The following is a 17,024-nucleotide window of genomic DNA, read 5'->3' as shown; positions in this document are numbered from 1 at the left end:
CAACCAGGGGGTTTCTTAGAGTGCGCAGGATAAACAATATTATGGCATGTGTTGACACGTACACTACTGTTCAAAAGTTTGTGGTCACTTAGAAATGCCCTTGTTTTTGAAAGAAAAGCAACATTTGTTGTCCATTAAAATTACATCAAATTAATCAGAAATACAGTGTAGACATTGTTAATGTTGTAAATGACTATTGTAGCTGGAAACTGATATAGCTGGAAGCTGGAAACTGAATATATACATAGATGTACAGAGGCCCATTATCAGCAACCATCACTCCTGGTTCCAATGGCATGTTTGTTAGCTAATCCAAGTTGATCATTTTAAAAAGGCTAATTGATCATTAGAAAACCATTTTGCAATTATGTTAGCACAGCTGAAAACTGTGGTGCTGATTAAAGAAGCAATAAAACAGGCCTTCTTTAGACTAGTTGAGTATCTGGAGCGTCAGAATTTGTGGGTCTCGATTACAGGCTCAAAATGGCCAGAAACAAATAACTTTCTCTGAAACTCGTCAGTCTATTCTTGTCTGAGAACTGAAGGCTATTCATGCGAGAAATTGCCAAGAAACTGAAGATCTCGTACAACGCTGTGTACTACTCCCTTCACAGAACAGCGCAAACGTCTCTAACCAGAATAGAAAAGGGAGTGGGAGGCCCTGGTGCAACACTGAGCAAGAGGACAAGTACATTAGAGTGTCTAGTTTGAGAACAGATGCCTCACAAGTCCTCAACTGGCAGCTTCATTAAATAGTACCCGCAAAACACCAGTCTCAACGTCAACAGTGAAGAGGTGACTCCGGGATGCTGGCCTTCTAGGCAGAGTTGCAAAGAAAAAGACATCTCAGACTGGCCAATAAAAATGAAAGATAAGATGGGTAAAAGAAACAGACACTGGACAGAGGAAGATTGGAAAGAAGTGTTATGGAAGACAGACGAATCTAAGTTTGAGGTGTTCCGTTCACAAAGACGAACATTCATGGAGGAAGGAAAAATGAAAAGATGCTGGAGGAGTGCTTGACGCCATCTGTCAAGCATGGTGGAGGAAATGTGATGGTCTGGGGGTGCTTTGGGTGGTGGTAAAGTGGAGCTTTTTACAGGGTAAAAGCAATCTTGAAGAAGGAAGGCCATCACTCCATTTTGCAACGCATACCATACCCTGTGGCTTAATTGGAGCAATTTCCTCCTACAACAGGACAACGACCCAAAGCACAGCTCCAAACTATGCAAGAACTATATAGGGAAGAAGCAGTCAGCTGGTAGTCTGTCTATAAATGGAGTGGCCAGCACAGTCACCGGATCTCAACCCTATTGAGCTGTTGTGGGAGCAGTTTGACCGTAGGGTACGTAAGAAGTGACCATCAAGCCAATCCAACTTGAGGGAGGTGCTTCAGGAAGCATGGGGTGAAATCTCTTCAGATACCTTCAACAAATTGACAACTAGAATGCCAAAGGTCTGCAAGGCTGTAATTGCTGCAAATGGAGGATTCTTTGAAGAAAGCAAAGTTGAAGACACAATTATTATTTCAATTAAAAATCATTATTTATAACCTTGTCAACGTCTTAACTATATTTCCTAATTCATTTTGCAACTAATTTCATGTATGTTTTCATGGAAAACAAGGACATTTCTAAGTGACCCCAAACTTTTGACAGTAGTGTATATAGTCGTCTAACAATGTCAACATTAGATATGATTGGTGAAGTGTTAGTTATAGACTTGTTGTGTAACAGTTCATTTACCTGGGAGAGATCTGGCACAGATAGCAGTCGTTCCAGTCTGAGGACCAAGCCTCCACAAGGCCTGCAGTGCTGTGTCATATCTGGAGCCATACTGTGTATGGAACTCCTCCTACAGGGAAGGAAAGAAAATATTTAGGTCAGTGTCTTTGAAATGACAAAGTGGACAGTGTGAGAGGAAAGGGAGAAAGTGTGCCGAACCTGGAAGAAGTGCTTCCTCTCATAAGGGTTTTTCAGCAGGGTTTGGACCAGCGCCACAAGTTAGCCTGTGACTCATCCACTTCTGCATCTGGCTGCTGTAACACAAATTGGGAATCATTTGATACAAAGTACAGCCACTTCGGTCATCAGAATTACATGTGTTACTTAAAAGAGGGGTATTGAGTAATGGGTGACAGGGCTTGTAGAAGTCATAAGTCTAGCTGAAAACAACTTTTATCTCTTACCCTATCCGTGTTTGCACTTTGCAGATCTAAGAATCAGATGAGTGACAGCAAAGCAAGACAGATGGCAGAAAGCTCCGCAACCCCACTGGAAGGTGTAACACTTGTATGCGTTTAAACTTATGCAGTCCCCTCAGATCTATACACTGCAGAGCTAAAGGCTATTTTCAAACCAGAGTACAGCGCATATTTTACCTCTCTTTAAGTGTATGTCGCTCCAGCCTTGGTTTTTGTGGTTAATGATATTGACAGTCATTCTTGAATATGTTGTTTTACAGTGTGAGTTGTTCACTGGTATGGGTCAGAATTTCACACTGCCACACAAGAGATAAATATTCTTACCCCCAAGATGTTCATCTTTTCCAGGAGACGTTGGATGTCCTGAAGGTTGGGTGGGTCCTTGCGGAACAACTCCAAGATCATCTAAAATAATGGGACAAAATGGTATATGATTTTTCTAATACACAATGTGTCAAAACCACCCCTCCCATGACCACATATCATGTCACTCACCCTTGCTCTCAGGCCCAGGATGAGTTGAGCCCTCTGTTTGTAACTCAGCAACTTTGGAATGCTTCAGTCACACAGTTACAAACTCCTCGACCTCCCCATAGTGCATCACATTGCGTTGATTCACCACATGCCATAACAAATGAATACATCAGCCGCAGCGGGGAAACCAATAGTCGCAAAGAGGAGAGAGGAAGGGGGGACTATAGCAAGACGATAGAACAACATGTTAGGTGTGTGGCTTCATCCTCTAGCTTTTAGCAACAAATACCTCCAGCAACATGGCTAACTAGCTAGACAACTTAAATTTGAGAGAAGGGCCAAATAGACATTAGTTTTACACTAAAGCTATCCATTGAAGATAAAAATCGGGTCTATAGCCAGGTTCACATTTGTAAAATGAATAGATTGCCAATACATGGTTAGCAAGTGTCGATATAATGTACCTAACCCGTACTGGCTGTACTCTTCTTGACTCGTTTGTCCATGCCGGAATGTTACCAAATATGTACGATAGGCAGAAATCTAACAGTAAAGGTAACTAGCATACTGGACAGCTATCACAAGTCACTGACGAATTTTTTTGGTGAAATGGCGAACAACGGGAAAACGGAACCAAAGCCAGAACAAAGTTTTGACCAATTAAAACAGATTGGCAGCATAACAACATTACCGCCACCTACCGTGCTGGAATAAGAGCGCAACTGAATCTTCTCGTTTCTTGAAATTACATTTTTAGGTAAAAAACATGAATTTCATCATATATATCTGGAAAAATATGAATTTATTAATTAACTTTTGTGGCTAATAACTTTAAATGTATTAATAAAAGTAATCGGCACAGGACCATTCTAGCAAATACTAGGTTTCCCTGCTGTGAATGTTTTCAACTAAAACAGCAAAACAATTGAGTAGTGGTAACACAATTTTGCTTCATCCAACACCAAATGTTGTGCATATTTTTTGTAAAGGCTTCCGGCAATCCATTGACTACTCTCAAAAGAGAAATACTGAGTGGCAGTTCATTGTACACTTATTTGTCATTGGAATTTCAATAACCTATCCAAAAAAAAAAGCATCACAAACAAATTGTTTTAATGACGAATCATAATTGTTATATCAACAGGACATATGTTTGTTTCTGTTAATTAAGCCAGACATTCTACTATTTGTCAATGTTCAGTCGAGGGAATCCTGGATTATTGGTCCAAAATGGTCAAAGTTTACGAAAAAAATCTGGACATAATTACAGCCAATGGCACTGGATTTTTGACAAAGTTAAACTTGTGTCAGACAATAAAACTAGCATTCCAGTCATTGGTGTGTGTGGAGGGCAGCCACTGCAGTAAATCAACTCATTTTGGAGGAATCTCCTGCGACGGCTGGTGTGACTGTATTCCTTGTCTGCTCAGATGCTCTCCTGAGTGCAACCGCTCATGCGGCTTCAGAAGAGTGGTAACTTGAAGACCTTTCCACACTGGTCACAGGGGTGCCTCTCCGCTTGTGTGGTGGATAATTATGTGCTCCTTCAGGTGCCGATGTTTTTTTCGGATGACTTGTACGCTCTTCCTTACCACGACTGCGACCCACATGTGTGTGGAAGACGTACATAGGTCTCGGCAACAGGTCGGTACAAGGGCGTTCGTGACACCGGAGACTGGCGCATAGATTATCGCACCACTTTGATGACCTAGCAGACGAGGCCAAGCTGCTGCTCTCGTGTCTTTACAGTGTGGAAAGGTTCTTCAGTATCGCGACATCTCTTTCTGAGCCGATGAGGCTCAGTCGAGGCTACTCACAGGAGAAATGCTGGAGCCAGACCACCACAGGAAATATCATGTCAACACCACCAGGCGTGTGGAGAGTACTTTCCTCCACCACAATGAAGTTGAGTTAGCTGCAGTGAGGCTTGCCTTCGCAACCACGACACGATGACTGGGAAATGCTAGTCTTTATTGTCTTGACCAATGTTGGAGGACTCCTTTGTCAATGCCAAGTCCATTTGCGCTGTCAGATTTGAGTCGAGACCATACTACTATCTTTCGTATAATTCTGTGGCCATTCTTGGAGAAACCACACAATCCAAGGGATTCCCGGTCAGTACGTGGGAATCCTGACAAAATGAGGGTTAATGAAATTTCTGGCTAAGTTCAGCTTATGAGAACCAACATATGTCTGTTAGTATAACAGATGTTAATGATTGCCGTCATTGAAATATATGAAATTTGTTGTTTGTGAATCTGCTTTTTTTTTGAGGGTACAATAACTTACTGTGAATTCCAATGAACATAAGAGGTACAAATCGAACAAAAGCCCTTCTACGTATTTTCCTCCTACATTGGAGTAGTCAATGGGTTGCCGGAAGCCTTACGGAGAAAACAACTAGTCACAACATGGATGTGGAGATGAAAGGACAAAATTGTGTACCATACTCAAATTGTTGTGGTGCTGAGGTTTTCTTAGTTCGAAAACATCACAGCAAGGGGAAACCATATGTATTGTTGCTCGTAGTATGAGGGTCCTCGCTGCGACTATAATCTTGTTCCATTAATACTATTCTAAGTGCTCACTTAACGTGCCACGAAAGAGTTAATGAAAATTAGAAAAAGAGATTGCATGAGATCCAGAATTTACTATAATGATTGAAACTTTCATGCCTTTATCTAATCCTGAGAACAATGTTCACACTTCAAGAAAACGAGAGAGGATAATACAGTATTGCGGCTCGGTTATGCCACGCGCACGGTGGTTGGCGGCTACATGTTTGGTGTTTAGGCTGCTCCAACCTTGAGTTTTTAATTGGGTCAAAACTCTTGGTGCTCTGGCTTTCTGTGTCCGGTTCCGTGTCAGCCAAATGACCAAGCCTCAAAAAGAACGTTACACAGTGGATTTGTAAGTATTGGAGCTGATCCAATGATGTCCATGTCTTACCTGTACTAATGTTAGAGAGTTTGCCGACTCGTGATCGGAAGCATATTATGTGGTTAACTATTATCCGTCTATTGGGCACAAATCGAAGTCAAATGATAGGACCAGAGTGCACGAGTCAACGGTAGGATACATTAGTAGATCGGACACTATGCTAAACTATCTGGCAATTGGAGCAAATTTATCTTCGTAGTCAATTTTACAATGTGAACCTTGGCGATTATAAGCCAGACTTTCGTTACTTTCAATTGGATCCGCGCTTAATGTATGAAAAGAATTGTCGAGTTCATGGCATCTCCTTCTAAATTGATTAATGGTTGTGGCTATGCTATGTTGTGCCACACTGGTTGCTGGAGGGTATTCTGTTGTTGCGAAAGCCTAAGGAGAAGCCTACAACAGACCCGCTTCGAATAGCTATGTTGTTCTCATTAATGTCGTGAAGTCTCTGCTAAGCCTCTCTCTTTCCTCTCGTAACCACGCTTGCGATACTATTTGGTGTTCACCACCCGCTGCGGCTGATGCTCTATTTCATTTGTATGGCAATGTGGTGAATCAACGCAATGTGCACATCTCATCATATGAGAGTGGAGAGGTCGAGGAGCTTTTTGTAACTGTGGTGGACTGAAGCAGTTCCAAAAGTTTGCTGAGTTTACAAACGAGGAGGCGCTCAAACTCTATTCCCTAGGACCGAGTAGAATGTGTGATTGAGTGACAGTATAGTGGGGAGTCATGGGAGGGGTGGTTTTGACGAACTCTGGTGTTGTATCAAGAAAAACATCATCAATACAAATTTTGTCCCAAGGTTATTCCTAGTAGGAAACTTGGGAGTCGCTCTTCCGGCACAGGACCAACCTCCAACCCTCGTCTTAGGCGAACCATTCACGTCTCCGAGGAATAAAGAGATGAAGCTTTGGGTAAGACAATATTTATCTCTTTGTGTCGCACTGTGTGGAAAGTCTGACCTCGCATACAAGGAACACTGTACCACCGTGTAAATACAACATGATTGCTGAGAGAATTTTGTACTGCAGCAATATCTATTGTAAGACCCGACGAATAAAAACCAAGGCTGGAGCGACATAACTTAACAAGAGTAAGGGTTAATATACTCGCTGCTGTACCTGGCCATTTGAAAATCTCAGCCTTTAGCTTGCAGTGGATAGAGTCATGGAGAGGGATTTGCTAGGTTAGAGTCCTTATCAACAGATTAATCATACAAGTGCTTAATTCACTCTGCACCGGTGACAGGGTGTTTGTAGAGACTTTTTTGGCCTTATCTGTCTTGTCTGGTCTGTCGTGCCACTCATCGCACGCTCCTTTTAGATCCTGCAAATGTGAATCGAAGCACGGATAATGGGAGCGAGTAAGAGATAACTACATGTCAGATTTTCATGCTAGACTTATAGGACAGTCCTATCAAGCCCGCTTGTCTCGTTCCATTGACCTGACCACATCTACAATCCTTCTACTCACTATCATAGAACTACATGTCTCATGTCAGCAACACCGACAAGTCCTGACCGGATCTCCTTGTCTCACATCAGTTGTTTTGGAAGGGTGGTCAAGGAAGGGAGCGAGATAGTGTTACTTGCAATGTGGGAGACCCCTGGTGGACAACTCGCTACTTGACCGGTGGTATTACTGGTTTGGTTCCCTAAAAGCTGATCTTAGCTTCTAACTCTTCTCAGATAGCGTCCATTATCAGTGCTGCCCCCTCTGACCTGGAGGAGTGTGGAAAGTCTGTGTCTGACCCTGAGCACCTGAAGATTCTCCTCCAGCACCAGAACCTGCTAAATAAGATTCAGTTTGGTAGGCTTACTTCAATCATATCTTCTCCTTCCTGTTAATGTTAAGTAGAATTATCAACAGATAAACAAAGAACAATGTAGTTTTCCCTTTTTGTCAAACTGCCATGGTTCACTCTATTGATAACTTTGAACCAGCTGTATTTACAGGAATTTGAATTACTTTGAAATGGTATTAATCTAAACATGCCCAATACTTTCAAGTTCAAACAAACAGAATGTGGTGTAATATATTTTTTTTTATCTGTATTTGTCCCTTTTTCTCAGTACCTGTCACGTCCTCTGTAGGGGACTGTGTGCTGTCCTCGCTGTCCTTCCGCTTAACCTGTGGAATGCAGTCCATGCAGACAGATTTTGACGAGCCAGCGGAATCATTAGAAGCCGCTCTAAGCATCATGAACCCTGCCTCTTTCAGGGACTTGGAGGATCTGGGAATGATGTCAGATGAATCGGACCACACTGGAGCAGTAACTACTGTGGAGAGAGAAGAGCAGAATGCCAGAGATAACGCATGTGGGGCGAAGAATGCAGTACTCCACAGTGAAGAAGACAATGCACTGTCAAAGAACGACATAGTCTCACCTACTCCTGAAAGTATAAGCAGGCCAGTGGGGGGGGCACCAACAGTAGAGAGCATGCTGCCGACAGAGAGCGACAAACAGCTTGTAACACTGATGAATACTTTCATCACCGAAGACTCTCCTTCACATATTGTCATCCCTGAAACGGTCACCAATGGGAACCAACCAGATAACCAGCCAGTCAAGCTAGCGAGTGTCCACCAGTGGGTCTCCCACATTGCAAGTAACACTATCTCGCTCCCTTCCTTGCCACCCCTTCCACAAAACGATGAAGACAAGGAGATCCGGTCAGGTGACACGTGTCTTGGAAGCAGTGTGGAAATTGGGGGTCAGGAAACAGAAGCCAATCTCTTCGAGAGGGCTGTTATCCGAAGGAGACGGCCGCCCAAGCCACAAAGAATAACTGTACCCTCGAAGAGGAAAATCCCTGAGGCAACCATAATTTGCCAGGAGTGTGGGAAGAGTTTTGTCTATCCGTCTCAGCTGGAAAATCACCTACGCATTCACACAGGAGAGAAACCTTTCAAGTGCACGGAGTGTGGCAGGGCCTTCAGGTCCTTAGGATACATGACCACTCATATGAAAAATCACTCTGAAGCGCGGCCATTTAAGTGTGATGAGTGTGACAAGGGCTTTCGGAAAAAGGCTGACCTGAAGAAGCATCAGCTCATCCACATGGGTGCAAAACCACACAAATGCACCATCTGCGGAAAGGGCTTCAGCCAAGCATTTTATTGCAGAATACACATCCAGTCTCATGCAAGTGAAAATAACTTTCCNCCGTTCATCTGTGAGCAGTGTGGGATGCGCTTCTTTCATCCCAGTGGGCTGAAGAGGCACATGGGCTATCACATTGGGAACCGCCCGTTCCTCTGTGCCCAGTGTGGAAAGACTTTTGTTTATGAGTTTGACCTGAAGAAACACCAAAGGGACCATGGCCCCAAGCCCAAGATCCCATGCCCTGTCTGCCAGAAGGTGTTTGGCAGCAACGGACTCATTAAYGCCCACATGTTTACGCACACCTCTYTAAAACCTTACAGATGTGACATATGRGACAAGACCTTTAAACAGAGCAGCAGCTTGAGCAGTCACAAACGTCTGCACACGGGCGAYCGCCCTTACCACTGCGACATGTGTGGGAAGACYTACAAGCTGAATCAGCACCTGAAGGAGCACATAATTATCCACCACACGGCGGAGGGGCACCCRTGTGACCAGTGTGGAAAGGTCTTCAAGTTACCACGTCTTCTGAAGGCGCATGAYCGGTTGCACTCAGGAGAGCGATCTGAGCAGACAAGGAAATACAGTCACACCAGCCGTCGCAGGAGAAATTCCTCCAAAATGAGTTGATTTACTGCACAGTGGCTGCCTTCCACACTGTCGGGGATGCTATTTTTAATGTCCTGACAAATTGCCAATAGCTGTAATAATATTTCTCATTTTTTGTTGTAGACTTTAGATTTTTGATCATTTTGGACCATAATTCAGGATTCCCTAAATAGACTGAACACTGAAAAATAATATAATGTCTGGCTTAATTAATGCAGCAACAAACATATCTCCTGTTAGATAACAATGAATGATTGTGTCATTAAAACATATTTGTTTGTGATGATTATTTTTTGGATAGGTTGAAATTCCAATGACATAAGATGTACATTGACAGCCACTCACGTATTTCTCTTTTTGAGAGTAGTCAATGATTGCAGGGAGCCTTTACAAAAAATAAGCACAACATTTGGTGTTGGATAAAGGCAAATAAAGTCACAATTGTGTGCCACTACTCACTTGTTTTGCTATTTTATTCACAGCAAAGGTAACCAAATGTATGCTAGAACGGTACTGTGTGATGACTTTTTATAATACATTTAAGGTGTTTATTAAGCCACAAAATAAAGATTCATACTCAACCAAATATATACAGAAAAATTATGAAATTCGTGTTTTAACCTAAAAATGTAATTTCAAGAAAAGAGAGCAGTAGGATTCAATTGCGGCTCTTATTCCAGCACGATAGGTGGCAGTAATGATGTTATGCTGCCAATCTTCTTGTTAATAGTCTGGTCAAAACTCTGTTCTGGTTTTGGTTCCGTTTCCATCTGTTGTTGTCGCCATTTTCATAAATCGTTAGTGGGTTGTGGATAGCTATCTATCATGCTAGTTACCTTTACTGTTAGATTTCTGCCTATCGTACATATTTGGTAACATTCTGGCATGGACAAACGAGTCAAGAAGAGTACTGCCAGTACGGGTAGGTTACATTATACGACACTTGCTAGACATGTATTAGCAATCTAACCCATTTTACAAATGTGAATCTGGCTAGACCCAAGTCACTGCAGTGCAGAGCGCTAGCTAGCTAGCGACTAACTTCAATGAGTAGCTAAGTGTAAAGCTAATGTTCGTTTCGGCTTGCCTTCTACATTTAAGTTTGCTAGGTAGTTAGCCATGTTGCTGGAGGTATTTGTTGCTAAAGAGCCTAGAGGATGAAGCCACACACCCTAACATGTTGTTCTATCGTCTTGCCTTATTCAGCTCCCCCACTTCCTCTCTCCTCTTTCGACTATTGGTTTCCCGCTGCGGCTTATGTATTCATTTGTATGGCATGTGGTGAATCAACGCAATGTGATGCACTATGGGAAGGTCGAGGAGTTTGTAACTGTGGTGACTGAAGCAGTTCCAAAGTTGCTGAGTTACAAACAGAGGCTCAACTCATCTCTGGGCCTGAGAGGCAAGGGTGAGTGACATGATATGTGGTCATGGGAGGTGGTTTGAAACTTGTGTATTAATCATATACAATTTTTGTCCCATTATTTTAGATGATCTTGAGGTTGTTCCGCAAGGACCCACCCAACTTCAGGCATCCAACGTCTCCTGGAAAAGATGAACATCTTGGGGTAAGAATATTTATCTCTTGTGCAGTGTGGAAATTCCGCCCATACCCGCGGCACAACTCAACAACCTGTAACAGCATACTAAACTTTCTGTCAATACCATTCTCGGACGAACTACTTAAAAGAGAGTAACTATTGCACTTAGTCTGGTTTGAAAATAGCCTTTAGCTCTGTAGTGTACTAATCTAGGGACTGGATGCGGAAACAACATAAGTGTTAAACCTTCCAGTGGGTTGCGGGAGCTTTCTGCCATCTGTCTTGCTTTGCTGTCATCATCTGATTCCTTAGATCTGCAAAGTGAAAACACGATGGGGTAAGAGATAAAAGTTGTTCTCAGTTGGACTTATGACTTCTACAACCCTGTACCCATACAAATCCTGTTTACAAGCAGCCAGATGCAAGTGGAGGAGTCACAGGCTAACTTCGTGGCGCTGGTCCAAACCCTGCTGAAAACCCTTATGAGAGGAGCACTTCTTCCAGGTTCGGCACACTTCTCCCTTTCCTCTCACACTGTCCACTTTGTCATTTCAAAGACACATACCTAAATTATTTTTCTTCCTTCCCTGGAAGGAGTTCCATACACAGTATGGCTCCAGTATGACACAGCACTGCAGGCCCTGTGGGAGGCTTGGTCCTCAGACTGGAACGACTGCTATCTGTGCCAGATCTCTCCCAGGTAATGAACTGTTACACAACAAGTCTATAACTAACAATTCGCCAATCATATCTAATGTTGCGTTGACAGCTGATACTTGCCAACACAAGCCATAATGTTGTTTATCCTGCCGCATTCTAAGAACCCCTGGGTTGTGATTTTAGCTTCTAACTCTTCTCAGATAGCGTCCATTATCAGTGCTGCCCCCTCTGACCTGGAGGAGTGTGGAAAGTCTGTGTCTGACCCTGATCACCTGAAGATTCTCCTCCAGCACCAGAACCTGCTAAATAAGATTCAGTTTGGTAGGCTTACTTTAATCATATCTTCTCCTTCCTGTTAATGTTAAGTAGAATTATCAACAGATAAACAAAGAACAATGTAGTTTTCCCCAAACTGTCATGGATCACTTTGAACTAGCTGTATTTACAGGAATGTGAAATAGTTTTTCAATGGTATTAATGTCAACATGCTTATTCCTAGGCTTTCACATTCAACCAATCAGAATGTCATTTTTCTATATTTGTCCCTTTCTCTCAGTACCTGTCACTTCTTCTGTGGGTGACTGTGTGCTGTCCTCGCTGTCCTTCCGCCTCGCGTGTGGAATGCCATCAATGGAGCCAGATTTTGACGAGCCATCAGAATCATTAGATGCCGCTCTAAGCGTCATGAACCCTGCCTCCTTCAGTAACTTGGAGGATCTGGGAATGATGTCAGAAGACTCTGACCATGCTGGAGAAGATAGTACTGTGGAGAGAGAAGACGATGTACTGCCAGAGAGCGCCGTGGTCTGTTCTAGTCCTCAAGGTGTTAGCGGGCTGGTGGGAGGGGCACCATCAAAAGGGGCACCAACAGTAAGGAGTATGTTGCAAACAATGAGACAGCAACAGCTTGTATCACTAATGAGTACTTCCAACACTGAAGCCTCTCCTTCACAGATAGTCCTCCCTGCCACGGATAACCAGCCGGTCGAGCTAACGAGTGTCGACCAGTGGGTCTCCCATATAGCCAGTTACACTTTATCACTCCATTCCTTGCCACCCCTTCCACAAAACGATCATTTGGACAAGGAGATGGAGTCGGCCGACACAGGTCTCGGAAGCAGTGTGGTGATCGGGGGTCAGGAAACAGAGGTCAATCTCTTTGAGAGTTCCATTATCCAAAGGAAGAGGGTGCAAAAGCCACTACGAGTAGCGTGCTCGAAAAAGAGAAACCCTGCAACCAACTCCTGCCAAGAGTGTGGGAAGCGTTTTCTGTCTCGGGGACGGCTGGAGGATCACCTCCGCATACACACCGGGGAGAAACCTTTCAAGTGCAGCGATTGTAGCAGGTTCTTCAGGACGTTGGCACTCCTGACCAACCATATGAAAATTCACTCTGACGTGCGGCCCTTTAGCTGCGACGAGTGCGGCAAGTGCTTTCGGAGAAAGGTTGGCCTTCAGAATCACCATCGTGTCCACACGGATGCTAGACCATACAAATGCACCATATGTGGCAAGGGTTTCACGCAGGTACAGTACTGCAAACGACACATGGATTGTCATACAAGTGAGAATACCTATTTCTGCACTCATTGTCCGAAGAGTTTCCCAACCCAATTCCAGCTGTCTGCCCACCAGCGCTGGCACACCATGGACCGCCCGTACGCCTGTGAGCAGTGTGGGTTGCGTTTCTTTATGCCAAGCTTGTTAAAGAGACACATGGGCTACCACATTGGGAACCGCCAGTTCCTGTGTGCCCAGTGCGGAAGGACCTTTGTTTATGAGTTTGACCTAAAGAGACACCAAAAAGACCATGACCCCAGTCCCAAGCTCCCCTGCCCCGTCTGCCAGAAGATGTTTGGCAACAACAGCCTACTCCAGGCCCACATACGCAGGCACTCTTCAGAGAAACCTTACAGATGCGACATATGCGACAAGACCTTTAAAGACAGCGGGGGCCTCCGCATACACAAGCGGGGGCTGCACTCGAACGAACGCCCTTACAGCTGCGACGAGTGTGGGAAGACCTACAAACTACACACGCACCTGAGGGAGCACAAGTTTAAACACACAGGCGAGGGCCACAGCTGTGGCCAGTGTGGAAAAGCCTTCAGATACCTGCGTCTCCTGAAGGCGCACGAGCGGTCGCACTCCGAGCCATCTGAGCTCACGCGACGAAACAGTCACACCAGCCGTCGCAGAAGACATTCCTCCAAAAGGAGTTGATTTTCTCACATTTTCACACCTTTCACTGTGGCTACAGTAATATACAACAGTATTCAACTTTGTCACAATTCCATGTCATTGGCTGTACGGTCGTTATGTAGGGCAGCACAGGGTTCCTCTGTGTTGTCTGAAGAATGCTGCATTATCCCACCATTCTGTCATATCTCTGTGGTGCAGAGGGGCGACATGATGGGGGATGGTGAGATAATTGACTTGAACGGAGAAGAGGGTCTCTGCTGTTCAGGACTGCTGCTCACTGAGTTTACCTTCCTCCCTCTATGATCCTCCCTTCCTCTGATCAGACATACTGGGACTATACAAACACTTATTACATGATACACAGCATATCAAGTACAGGGTCTAAAGTCTTTTCAAATCATGGAATGTCATACATGGTCTATTTTGGGAGGTACCAGCATTGCAGTCCTAACAGCCATGCATACAAGCCGGTTGTGTGACTGAAGGCTCCCAGAAAATCTGTGGACCGGAAATTCATAAAGTGAATCTGTGGAACTATGTTCAGTGAGGTGTGTTAGGTAAACCAGTGAAACATCCTCCACTGTCAGGTACAGTATGCTCTCAAGAGAACATGGTTTTAATCTGTTGACTTGGATCAGGATTGGGGGTCAATTACTTTTTAATTCAGGATCTTCCTAATAGAAAATAATTTCAGTTACTCCAACCCTGATTTGGATAGTCTCATGGCTTCTCCCGCAGTATAATCACCAGAGTGATTCAGATTCAGTATTTAATAGTCACATGTACAGGGTTGCAGGTATAATTGCGGATACAGTGAAAATCTTAGGGTCCAAACTCCAACAGAGTGTAGTTCTTCAATTTGTGCTTCTTGTTCTATCGCAATGTTCTTGTTGAATTAAAAAGCTTATAGGCTACATTAATTTGTGTTGTTTATTTTGGACTTAAAACAGTCTCTGAAGAAGTATGTGCCACACATTTCCTGTTCTGCAACATTTATTTCCTGTAGCTGCCTTTTAAACCTTACATTTTTTCCCAGATGCAGCATTACCCTTCTTGGAGGCACATCAGAAATTTGTGAACATAGGTGTTATGGCTATGCTGGAGTTGTCATTGATATATTTTTTTAATGAATCATGGCATTTTATCAGGTGAATGTCAGTTTGCCTCATCAGTCTTTTGATATCAACAACATTTTGTGGTAAGCAATACACTAAGTTAATATTGTTTTAATAATAATAGCTAACAAGATTGCAACAGATGTCAAATTTTTCTGTGTGAAATGTTGGATCACTCCAAATTATGAACTACTGACATCTGTTTTTGAATGTATTTCACACATTTCTCTGGCAAACAAAAGTCAACAAAACTACACTTGCAGTCAACAAAACTAAGAACCTGTGCACACACAAATGTGTTATTCTGGAAACTGTAAGCATCTACCTGTGAGGGAAATCTAATAGGCTAGGTCATACATTCTTTAGTTGTGCATGGCGAAAAAGAGCTACAGTACCCTACTGTTCTGCAATGCAGGTCCGACTGAATTCCAGCCGTCTTTTGTGAAAATGTAACAGATTACATTTTGATCTTGTTGAATGTTGTTCTCCCAATCCCACACTCCATCTTTTTGTTTAATCTCATGTCATTCCTCATGCCTTGTGGTCCTAAGAGGAAGAGCAGTGAGTCTGATAGTCATTTATTTAGAAATCATAAAAAAGTATGAATTAGTAATAAATAACACTTACACATGACTTAAATGGTTATAACAACTATGAATGCAATCGCATGCATTCCTCATACGAACAAAAGGTCAGGATAGAAATTAAATCGACAGTAGGCTTAAGCCATGTTCGCCAACAAACGCACAGCCTTTCTTTGCTTTTGTTTAGGCTGTGTCAGAGTTGGAAGAGCTGGCATAGGTGAGCGGCTGCTCTTGTGGTCATTGTCAGTAAACCACACCTGCGCTTATCCCACCAATGTTAGACTTTCTCAACAAGAAAGTGAAGGCTATATAAAAAATTATGACACTCAAATTTAAAATCTATATTTTAAATGATAGGGATTTATATCAACTTAATCAAGGTGTATATTGTGCCCAACATCACACATTCCAGTGATTAAGCCAAGTTTAGATCTGTAACCTATTGTAAACTAGTTTTTTTCTTCATTTGTTTGTTTACTCTTACGGCTGACAAAACAGAAGTCCTCAAGACCAGGTTGAACTTCATTCCACAAAGGCACCTCAAACATGTACCAGACCATGTCCCAGTTCTAAAAATAAAAAAAATAAAAAACCATATCAGCCTTGAAAATACAGTATTAATTCAAAAGTAAATCAGAAACTGTATGTGAAAAATATGTTTGTCATGTTAACTGTGGTTCATATCGATCTCAGAGCTCCATTCTATAATAGTCTCAGAGTCTGGTGATCGACCACAGTTTGAGCAGACAACTGTGTTTGATGGAGTCGTCATATCGCGCTGTGACAGTGTGACTAGGAAGGAAAAGCTCAGACAGAACTGGGTCAATCAGAGCCCACAATGGAGGGAGAGGACCCTCGATTGTTCAGAGCCACACAGAACATGAAGTGGTTCTCTGGCAGATACGTCATATGATCAGCAATAGTACAGTTGGTGAGTACTCTCTGTCTTTGTGTGGATGATCTTGTATGCAGTATTTACAATGATTGCATATTTAATATCAAAATGGGTTTAAGCATGAGGGTAGTCAGCAATTATATGCTCACTGAAAACAATTTTCGGTGATATTGTAAGATGATCAAAAATGGAAACGAACTTGATGAGCAACTTTTTTTTTGTTGCAAAATACAACCTTGTGTTCAAAGTGTATTCAGTTCATTCCTGAAATATCTGATATCCAGTTTAGTTACGTTTCATATTACATGTATGTTTGTTTTTAAGCATCTCTGAGATTATGTGTATAATTAAAGGCACTATATAAAATATGATTATTATACTCACAAAACAATGTTTACTGAGTGAAACAAAAATGTAACTGTTGTTCAGCAGTTATCAAGCTGTTTTGGGATTTTCATATAACCTGAAATCCGGATTTGATTGAACAAGTCCAGTCAACTCAGTCTTTCTTACACCATCTTTTCTAGATGTTCTTCAGAGGCGGCGTGGCTGCACTTACATCACGAATGAATCTTCCACTGGGTTTGACCAATGGGGTCTCAATGGTGAGAACTTCCTGACCTTTGACCCTACCTCTCATACATGGATGTCAGAGTCTCCACAGGCAAACCCCATAGAACCGAGTTGGA

At 42.9% G+C, this 17,024-nt stretch overlaps 1 protein-coding gene and 1 long non-coding RNA gene across 2 annotated transcripts; one reads left to right on the top strand and one right to left on the bottom strand.

The window, feature by feature from the left end:
- Positions 1 to 1,803: 1,803 nt before the first annotated feature.
- On the bottom strand, positions 1,804 to 2,916 carry LOC111982805 (uncharacterized). Its single transcript, XR_002879806.2, has 4 exons — positions 2,699 to 2,916; positions 2,528 to 2,608; positions 1,944 to 2,038; positions 1,804 to 1,854 (listed from the first exon to the last, which is right to left on the bottom strand). It is a non-coding gene; the product is annotated as an uncharacterized lncRNA (long non-coding RNA).
- Positions 2,917 to 11,298: 8,382 nt separating this feature from the next.
- Positions 11,299 to 14,661, top strand: LOC111982782 (zinc finger protein ZFP2). Its single transcript, XM_070436483.1, has 4 exons — positions 11,299 to 11,383; positions 11,518 to 11,579; positions 11,740 to 11,860; positions 12,096 to 14,661. The coding sequence occupies exons 1-4, from the start codon at positions 11,299 to 11,301 to the stop codon at positions 13,760 to 13,762; spliced, it is 1,935 nt and encodes a 644-aa protein (XP_070292584.1). The 3' UTR covers positions 13,763 to 14,661.
- Positions 14,662 to 17,024: the final 2,363 nt, after the last annotated feature.

Source organism: Salvelinus sp. IW2-2015, linkage group LG3 (assembly GCF_002910315.2).
Source record: "Salvelinus sp. IW2-2015 linkage group LG3, ASM291031v2, whole genome shotgun sequence".
NCBI classification, from domain to species: domain Eukaryota; kingdom Metazoa; phylum Chordata; class Actinopteri; order Salmoniformes; family Salmonidae; genus Salvelinus; species Salvelinus sp. IW2-2015.
Note: the sequence above shows the minus strand (reverse complement) of the source record. Positions and strands in the feature narration are given on the sequence as shown.

Bases quoted from the DNA above. Each gene is read 5' to 3' on its own strand.
- LOC111982782 (XM_070436483.1), top strand. From the start codon at position 11,299: ATGCAAGTGGAGGAGTCACAGGCTAACTTCGTGGCGCTGGTCCAAACC. The intron at 11,580-11,739 runs GTAATGAACTGT...AACTCTTCTCAG, and splicing joins CTGTGCCAGATCTCTCCCAG to ATAGCGTCCATTATCAGTGC. The intron at 11,861-12,095 runs GTAGGCTTACTT...CCTTTCTCTCAG, and splicing joins GCTAAATAAGATTCAGTTTG to TACCTGTCACTTCTTCTGTG.